A 9,614-nucleotide genomic window follows, 5' to 3' on the forward strand; every position below is an offset into this window, starting at 1 on the left:
TACCAAATGGACTTAATTCAGAGATTCTCAAGGCCAGGCTCCCACTGTGCAGACCATCTCTGTCCAACTCTCGCCTTCCATTATATTCCTCCATCTGCTCACCATCCAGGTCCTCTCCATTTCGGTAGAGGTGCACCGTTTCAGAGAGTTGGTGCCGGATCCACCTGATCTCCAAGCTTCAAGCATCCATGTGTGGTGACAAGTGACAGGGCAGCACGATGTCCTGCCCCACGGTGGCAAGGAGAGGTTGCCTTGGTCCCACCACTCTGAAGTCCGCTGGGTGACAGAGAAGGACACAGAGGGAGGGAGGTTGCACCCATGTTAATTTACGGGCATCGCATGGGAAGGGGCCAGCTTGGAGTGAGCGGTGCCCACTCCATCCCGTGGGTGTTGCTTTGCCCTCCCCATGGCCCAAAGACACTGGAGAAACTGGAGAGGGAGCAGGAGGACTCGAAGGAGAAGGAGGATTCCTCGGGGTGGGAACTTGTCCGGAAAATCATGATCCCCCAGCCCAGCCAGGCCTTGCAGAGGGGACAAAAGCTTTGGGGGAGCACCGCAGGGTGGGACTGAAGATGCCCCAGGGCAATGGACATATCGCATCACAAGACCAAGGGAAAGTGAAAGCCATGCATGGCCGAGCTCTGGGCTCAGTTCATCCTGCCCCACAGCACCTCCCCTGCCCCACATCGGCCACCCAGAGCACACTCAGCCCCCCCAGCCCTGCAGGATCCCTACCTGATCCCAACCGGAGGAGGTGGAGAGTCAGGAAAGGACTGAGGAGGCCCCATGGGCTCCTGGGGAACCCCATCTGCGTCCGGAGCTGGAGAAGAGGGTGGGAAGGGAGGCAGAGGGAGGGCAAGGGGGGGTTACAGCCACCATGGAGGGGATGGGGAAGAAGGGCTGCACCTGCCCCCAACGGGGCTCCAGAAATCCCACCAAACCACCTGTACCCTGACGTCGGAAGGAACCCTTGGTCGAGGGCAGGACAGGATCCACGCACAGCTCCCAGTGCAGCCCCTCCTCTGTCCCACTGCCCTCCCCAAGATTTACTCAAAATCCCTTCCAAAGACTTGAAATTAATTCAATATTCTAATTCCCTTGCAGAAAGGAAATTCACTCACCGAGCTGTAGGAGCTGCACCCACCATCTCCAACCTTTGTTCGTTTCCAGGATCCAGAATTCCGGGAAACGGTTTAAGGCTCCACCTCCCTCGTTGTGAGCTCAGATTCCTCATCCAGAACTCAGCCAGATCAACAAGCCCAGAGTCTTAAAATGAACTGCCAGTGCTAAAGCAGTGATGCGAAACCATCACCCTCCCCGTTCCTGGATGGGAGGGGGTGGAGGTGGCTTTTCCCAGGGCTGCGTCTCTCCCAGCAGCCTGTGCTGGGGCAGGGACATCAGTGAGGTTTTGCACCCAGAAATAGCCAGGGTTTTTTCCCCAGAAAGGGCTGATTTTCCTGTGTACGGCCATTGTTGCAAAGGAAGGAGCAAAGTTCTAACCAGGCCATGATAAATCATTCACCTGCACTGTTTTTTATTGGTGTTTCAGGACATTTGTCTATTCAGGATCAAAACTCAACAGCCCAAAAATCCCAGGAACCAAAAAAAAAAAAAAAAGAAAGGAAAGGAAAAAAAAAAAGATAAGAAAGGAAAAAAAAAGACAAGTGAGGAAAATGAAGGATCATAGGTTTTTTGGGGGAGGATATTGTGTAGGATGGAGAGCTTTGTTGTGATTTTTGGACATGGGAGTGGAGCCCAGCAGTGTCCCTGCAGCCCCACAACAGCCAGGAGCCTGTGGGGAGCCAGGGACAAGATGGGATTTGGGGGGGCCTTGAAGTGTGGGGACACACCAGCTGTGCCCTGTCACCTTGGGGACCTCCCATCCCTGGGGAGGAGGTGTCCCTTGCTGTCCCCAGTGTCCCACCTTATGCATGGCAAGCCCATGCCCAAAATAAGGAGTGCAGGATGGTGCAGGGTGGGAATGTTTCCATAGTAAGCAGGATTTTTCCCCCCAAAAAGGGCTGATTTTGCTGTGTACAGCCATTGTCGCAAAGGAAGGAGCAAACCCCAGACCAGTCTATGATGAATCATCCACCTGTGCTGGTTCTGTTCCATCCATCTTTTGGGGGGTTTTATTGGTGTTTCAGGACATTTGTTTATTTGGGAAGAAGTCTCGTCAGCCCATCAGTCTCAGGAACTTTCTATGTAATAATTCCAGTTCTCAGTTTGGCCTCGGCTGAGGAATGGGGGGAACACGAGGGAGGTCACCAACATGACCAAGGGGGGTTCCATCTCATCTGCCCCACGCTCAGTACAAAACCATTTGGCGCACAGAGGGATGCTCCTGGTGAGTACATGCCGGGCAGAGCCCAGGGGATCCAAGGGGTTGCAAGGGGTTCCAGAGGATCTGAGAGGATTGGAGGGGGATCTGAGGGGATCCAAGGAATTCCAAGGGGACTAAGGCAGTCAGATGTGTTCAAGGGTGTTCCAGCACAGCTCCAAGGGGATCCAAGGGGTTCTAAGGGGGCCCAAGGGGATCTAAGGGTTTCCAAGGGGCTTCCAAGAGGTTCCCTGGTGATCCAAGAGGGCTCAAGGGGTTCCAAGAGGGACCAAGGTGGGACCATGATGGTCCAAGAGGTCCCTTGCCCCCCAGCATGGTTTAACCCCAGCCAACGGCTCCCTCACTTCCCACCTCCCCCTCAGTAGGTTGGTGAGAAGAGGGAGAGAAGGATGGGAAGTCACTTTGTGGGTTGGAATGAAGTAAACAGTTTAAGACAACAGTTACAGGAGAGGAAAATAACATTATTCATTGTAAAAAAATATACAAAATAAAGTGATACAACACCAGTTGCCCTCAGTACCTGAGGACTGATTGCCCAGCTCATCCTCGGCAGTGATGGAGGGTCCCAGCCCCCAGGCAGCCCCTATTTCTATGCCCAGCAGGACGTCTGTGGGGTGGAATATCCCTTTGGTTGCCTAATCCTGGCCGTGCTCCCTCTCGGCTGCGAGGGGAAGCCAGAAAAGCCTTTAACTGATGTGAACATTTCTCAGCCACGTATATAATCATGTGTGACCAATGGCATTCTCACACTAAATCCAAAATGTAGCTGATACTAGAAAGAAAATTAACTCCATCAAAGCTGAAACAAGGACACCCCCCCCTGCTCGGAGACCCCACAGCAGCCCCTGATCTCACTCCCACTCTGGGGCAGGGCAGGGAGGGACATCTCCTGCAGGGTCCAGGAGAGGAGCACAGGGAGTCTCTGGAAAAGGACAGGGTCTGCTGGAGCCAGTGGTGGGGATGGAAGTGGGGCTGAAGGTTTAGCAAGTGCTGCCCCTGAGGCACAGCTGGGTTTCCTCTGTCTCCAGCAAAAACCAGGGGCGCAGGGTCTCCCTGCGGAACGAGACTGGTGAGAAAGTGAAGATCTCACCCCCAGTGTCAGCGTTGAGGAAAGTCACCAGCCCCTGTGTGCAGTCCAGACAGACCAAGATCCTCCTGGGGAGCGGGGACAGGGACAGGGGGGTGGGAGGAGAGGTGAGAGCCCTGAACTGCCCTTCATACCTGTCAACTGCCCAGATCCCTTCTTCAGGCCTCAGATCCACTCTCCTCTTCCTCTCCACAGACTCTCTGGCCACCCCAACACCCCACCATGAATCGCCTCCCACCTCCCCCTTCACCTCCACCTCCCAGCAGTGCCTCCCCTCCCAGAACCAATTCTGGCCCAGCACACAGTGCCAATGACTAAATCTCCTGGTGTGGTCAGTCAGGTTCTGGCATGCGGGTCCATGCTTCATGCTTCTCAAATCCTTCGACAGGACAAGCTCTGGATGAGCTGTGATTGGATCCAGGGTCACCACATCTGCAGGGGACAGGAGGAGTCAGAGCATCAGAGCTCAGTGCTGGGCAGGTTTCACCCCCAACCCCAGGGCCAGGAGGGACCCAGTGGGGCAGGAGACTAGGCATCTTCTTTCCTTCTCTCCATCTCCGCTACGGGGATGGCCCCACCACAGCCATGGCCAAGCTCAGTCCCACGGGAAGAGGCACTGGTGCAGCTGCAGCCCCAAGGGAGTAGCAGGATGGGGAGAGGAGCTGGTCTGGGCAGTGAAAGGGGTCTCAGGAGGAGATGGCACCTCTGGGGCACCACGGTGTAAATCAGAACGGGGTTGAATGGCAAGAAAACAGGGGTGAGATCCAGCCCAGTGCCATGGACCGGGGGGGTCAGAGTCACCAACACACCTGGGCATGGCCAGTCCCTTTGCTGGACAGCCCAGTTACACCTCAGACAGAGGGAAAGGGAGAAGAAACACCCATAAAAGAACATAAAAAAAAATTAAAAAAAATACACATTACCTGGATTCACCGGGGGGGTCAGAGTCACCAACACACCTGGGCATGGCCAGTCCCTTTGCTGGACAGCCCAGTTACACCTCAGACAGAGGGAAAGGGAGAAGAAACACCCATAAAAGAACATAAAAAAAAATTAAAAAAAATACACATTACCTGGATTCTCAGGAAGCAGAAAGTTTCTCCAAGCTAGAAGGAGAGATAAGAGCAGGTGACACGACTTGGCCCATCCACAGTGGCTCTGGGAAGGGCAAAGGTCCCATCCCTGGTCTGGGGATCGCAAGCTGCCCATCCCTCTGGGCACATCCCATTGCAGTTTCCCCAGATCCAGGGGATGCAGGGATGGAGAGGATGGGCAAGAGGGGAAGGGGTCGAGTACAGAGAGACCAGGAGAGGACACTGATCCAGGAGGAGTTCACAGAGACTCACCCAGTGCTGCATCTCGTTGCTCTGGAAAGGAAAAACAGAAGCAATGAGTGACGAGAGGGGACAGCTTCTCACCCCGTGGCCTGTCCTGTAGGAGTGGGAAGAGGTTGGACAGATGCCTAGTTCCTTCTGATGGGGAGTGGGAACAGACCCCCAAAGCCTGTGAATGGCTCCCTCCAACCTCGTCATGTCCTTTGGCTGGTCCCCAAGGATTCTGGACATGGGAGAAGTTCCAGCCCTGCCCTGGTGTCCCCGAGCTGCCCACCCCACAAGGTACATCCCCTCAGGGTTTGCCCAGACCCAGGGGATGCAGGGATGGAGAGGATGGGCAAGGGGCAAAGGGGCCGAACATAGAGGGCCCAGGAGAGAACATCGAGCCAGGAGGAGGTCATGGTTACTCACTCAGCAGTGCACGTTTTTTCTCTGGAAAGCAAAAGCAATAATTGGTCAGAAAGGACAGCTTCTCACCCCATAATTACTCAGGAAAGATAAACAGAGCTGGGGAAACCCTAAATTCCTCCTTTTTAGGGAGTGGGGAGAAGAACAACCCATAAAAGAACATAAAATAAAAATACACATTACCTGGATTCTCAGGAAGCAGAAAGTTTCTCCAAGCTAGAAAGAGAGACAAGAGCAGGTGACATGACTTGGCCCATCCACAGTGGCTCTGGGAAGGGCAAAGGTCCCATCCCTGGTCTGGGGATCGCAAGCTGCCCATCCCTCTGGGCACATCCCATTGCAGTTTCCCCAGATCCAGGGGATGCAGGGATGGAGAGGATGGGCAAGAGGGGAAGGGGTCGAGTACAGAGAGACCAGGAGAGGACACTGATCCAGGAGGAGTTCACAGAGACTCACCCAGTGCTGCATCTCGTTGCTCTGGAAAGGAAAAACAGAAGCAATGAGTGACGAGAGGGGACAGCTTCTCACCCCGTGGCCTGTCCTGTAGGAGTGGGAAGAGGTTGGACAGATGCCTAGTTCCTTCTGATGGGGAGTGGGAACAGACCCCCAAAGCCTGTGAATGGCTCCCTCCAACCTCGTCATGTCCTTTGGCTGGTCCCCAAGGATTCTGGACATGGGAGAAGTTCCAGCCCTGCCCTGGTGTCCCCGAGCTGCCCACCCCACAAGGTACATCCCCTCAGGGTTTGCCCAGACCCAGGGGATGCAGGGATGGAGAGGATGGGCAAGGGGCAAAGGGGCCGAACATAGAGGGCCCAGGAGAGAACATCGAGCCAGGAGGAGGTCATGGTTACTCACTCAGCAGTGCACGTTTTTTCTCTGGAAAGCAAAAGCAATAATTGGTCAGAAAGGACAGCTTCTCACCCCATAATTACTCAGGAAAGATAAACAGAGCTGGGGAAACCCTAAATTCCTCCTTTTTAGGGAGTGGGAAAACACTCCCTGGGTCCCAAGGGATGGCTCCTTCCAGCCTGGTCATGTCCCATGGCTGGTGCCCAGGGACTCTGGGAAGGGGAGAGGGTCCATCCCTTGTCTGGTGTCCCCGAGTTACCCAGGCACGTCTCCTCGTCATTTGCCCATACCCAGGGGATGCAGGGATGGAGAGGGTGGGCAGGAGGGGAAGGGGCCGAATACACATCCCACAGGAGAGGACATCAAGTCAGGAACTGCTCACGGAGACTCACCCAGTTCTGCATTTTGTTGCTCTGGAAAGGAAAAATAGAAGCAATGAGTGATGAGAGAGGAGATCCAGGAGGAGTTCACAGAGACTCACCCAGTGCTGCATCTCGTTGCTCTGGAAAGGAAAAACAGAAGCAATGAGTGACGAGAGGGGACAGCTTCTCACCCCGTGGCGTGAGCAGGCAGAGTACGGGCTGAGCCCAAATTCCTTCTCTTTGGGAAATGGGAAAAGGCCCCTTGGCTCACAGCAGGGGATCCTGCCCTCCGATCCCCACCCCAGACCATCCACGCACTCTGCAGTTACGCCTGACTTCAGCAGAGATTTAAGGTTCAGCCTGATTTAAGCTCAGTCAGTACTGGTCCCTGCTTCTTCCCATGACCCAGGACACCTCCTGGGCTCAGTTCCCAACCCCAGGGCTCTCTAGGTCCCTTCTGGGCTCCAGCAACACACATCAATGACCAGAGAAACAGCAAGAAACATGCAAATCCACATCCCTCCCAGAGGGAGGCTTTGCTGGTGGCAGGGGCCAGAAGGACTCACCCAGTGCTCTGGACTGCACCACTGGAAAGCAAAGGCAGAGGAAGAGAAGGTCAGGAGAGCAGCTGCTTCATCCCTGGCACCATCTCCCCAGGGTCTCTTGGACCTTCCCACGTGACAGATGCTCTGCCCATGCTCCCTCTCCTGCCACCCACAACCCGTGTCCTTCTCCCCATCCTTCCTTTGCCCAAAGAGCTTCCATAATGAAGGCAAAACATCGTGGTGATGCAAACTCACCTTTCCTTCGGAAGAAGTAAGCACTGAGGGTAGTTGCTGCTCACGGAGACTCACCCAGTTCTGCATTTTGTTGCTCTGGAAAGGAAAAATAGAAGCAATGAGTGATGAGAGAGGAGATCTTCTCAAGAGACACCTGCAACTACAGGAGTGGGCAGAGGCCAAATTCCTTTTAAGAGTGGGAGACCACTCCATGGCTGCTCCTGTAGGAGTGGGCAGAGCTTGGACAGATCCCAAATTCCTTCTGATGGGGAGTGGGAACAGACCCCAAAAGCCTCTGAATGGCTCCCTCCAACCTCGTCATGTCCTTTGGCTGGTCCCCAAGGATTCTGGACATGGGAGAAGTTCCAGCCCTGCCCTGGTGTCCCCGAGCTGCCCACCCCACCAGGCACATCCCCTCAGGGTTTGCCCAGACCCAGGGGATGCAGGGATGGAGAGGACGGGCAAGGTGTGAAAGGGTAAGCATAGAGGGCCAGGAGGAGAACATCGAGCCCGGAGGAGCTCACAGAGACTCACGTCATGGTTACTCACTCAGCAGTGCACGTTTTTTCTCTGGAAAGCAAAAGCAATAATTGGTCAGAAAGGACAGCTTCTCACCCCATAATTACTCAGGAAAGATAAACAGAGCTGGGGAAACCCTAAATTCCTCCTTTTTAGGGAGTGGGAAAACACTCCCTGGGTCCCAAGGGATGGCTCCTTCCAGCCTGGTCATGTCCCATGGCTGGTGCCCAGGGACTCTGGGAAGGGGAGAGGGTCCATCCCTTGTCTGGTGTCCCCGAGTTACCCAGGCACGTCTCCTCGTCATTTGCCCATACCCAGGGGATGCAGGGATGGAGAGGGTGGGCAGGAGGGGAAGGGGCCGAATACACATCCCACAGGAGAGGACATCAAGTCAGGAACTGCTCACGGAGACTCACCCAGTTCTGCATTTTGTTGCTCTGGAAAGGAAAAATAGAAGCAATGAGTGATGAGAGAGGAGATCTTCTCAAGAGACACCTGCAACTACAGGAGTGGGCAGAGGCCAAATTCCTTTTAAGAGTGGGAGAACACCCCCCAAACCCTGTGAATGGCTCCGTCCAGCCTGGGCAAGTCCAAAAATCTCTCCCCAGAGACTCTGCTGAGGGGAGAGGGTCCATCTCTGCTCTGGTGTCCATGAGATGCCAAACCCCAGGCATCTCCCCTCAGGGTTTCCCTGGACCGAAGGAATGCAGGGATGGAGAGGATGGGCTCTGGTGTCCCTGAGCTGCCCACCCCACCAGGCACATCCCCTCGTTGTTTACTCAGACCCAGGGGATGAAGGGGTGGAGAGGACGGGCAAGGTGGGAAAGGGTAAGCATAGAGGGGCAGGAGGATGACATCGAGCCCGGAGGAGCTCACAGAGACTCACCCAACAGTGCAGCTTGTTCCTCTGGAAAGCAAAAGGAATATTTGGTCAGAGAGGACAGCTTCTAATCACAAAAGTGCTCAAGAAGGAGTAAGCAGGGCTGGGGAATCCCCAATTTCCTCCTTTTTGGGGAGTAGGAAAGCACTTCTGGGTCCCCCCAGGGATGGCTTCCTCCAGCCTGGTCATGTCCCATGGCTGGTCCCCAGGGAGTCTGGGCAGCGGAGAGGGTCCATCCCTGGTCTAGTGTTCCCGAGTTGCCCAGCCCCCCAGGCACCTCCCTCGGGCAGGCCCAAACCCAAGGGTTGCTGGGATGGAGGGGATGGGGAAGGTGCCAAGCACAGAGCACCCGGGAGGGGACACCAAGCCAGGAGGAGCTCACGGAGACTCACCCAACTGTGTAGCTTGTTCCTCTGGAAAGCAAAAGAAATATTTGGTCAGAGAGAGACACCTGCAACTACAGGAGTGGGCAGAGGCCAAATTCCTTTTAAGAGTGGGAGAACACCCCCCAAACCCTGTGAATGGCTCCGTCCAGCCTGGGCAAGTCCAAAAATCTCTCCCCAGAGACTCTGCTGAGGGGAGAGGGTCCATCTCTGCTCTGGTGTCCATGAGATGCCAAACCCCAGGCATCTCCCCTCAGGGTTTCCCTGGACCGAAGGAATGCAGGGATGGAGAGGATGGGCTCTGGTGTCCCTGAGCTGCCCACCCCACCAGGCACATCCCCTCGTTGTTTACTCAGACCCAGGGGATGAAGGGGTGGAGAGGACGGGCAAGGTGGGAAAGGGTAAGCATAGAGGGGCAGGAGGATGACATCGAGCCCGGAGGAGCTCACAGAGACTCACCCAACAGTGCAGCTTGTTCCTCTGGAAAGCAAAAGGAATATTTGGTCAGAGAGGACAGCTTCTAATCACAAAAGTGCTCAAGAAGGAGTAAGCAGGGCTGGGGAATCCCCAATTTCCTCCTTTTTGGGGAGTAGGAAAGCACTTCTGGGTCCCCCCAGGGATGGCTTCCTCCAGCCTGGTCATGTCCCATGGCTGGTCCCCAGGGAGTCTGGG

General features: G+C 55.1%; 1 protein-coding gene and 1 long non-coding RNA gene across 2 annotated transcripts in view; both read right to left on the reverse strand.

Annotated features, from left to right (window-relative positions):
- LOC106892193 (butyrophilin subfamily 2 member A2-like) overlaps nucleotides 1-1,512 on the reverse strand; it is a 6,195-nt gene extending 4,683 nt beyond the window's left edge. Inside the window, 3 exon segments of the mRNA XM_014949207.1 lie at nucleotides 75-276; nucleotides 736-820; nucleotides 1,145-1,512. Coding sequence (XP_014804693.1) covers nucleotides 75-276; nucleotides 736-820; nucleotides 1,145-1,234 — 377 coding nt within the window. The 5' untranslated portion in view covers nucleotides 1,235-1,512.
- Nucleotides 1,513-5,426: 3,914 nt separating this feature from the next.
- Nucleotides 5,427-8,587, reverse strand: LOC106892247. The gene is made up of 4 exons (XR_001412836.1): nucleotides 8,566-8,587; nucleotides 8,096-8,116; nucleotides 7,710-7,730; nucleotides 5,427-5,647 (listed from the first exon to the last, which is right to left on the reverse strand). It is a non-coding gene; the product is annotated as an uncharacterized LOC106892247 (long non-coding RNA).
- Between the last annotated feature and the right edge of the window lie 1,027 nt (nucleotides 8,588-9,614).

The sequence above is a fragment of the Calidris pugnax genome, unplaced genomic scaffold (genome assembly GCF_001431845.1).
Source record: "Calidris pugnax isolate Ruff unplaced genomic scaffold, ASM143184v1 scaffold66, whole genome shotgun sequence".
NCBI lineage: Eukaryota > Metazoa > Chordata > Aves > Charadriiformes > Scolopacidae > Calidris > Calidris pugnax.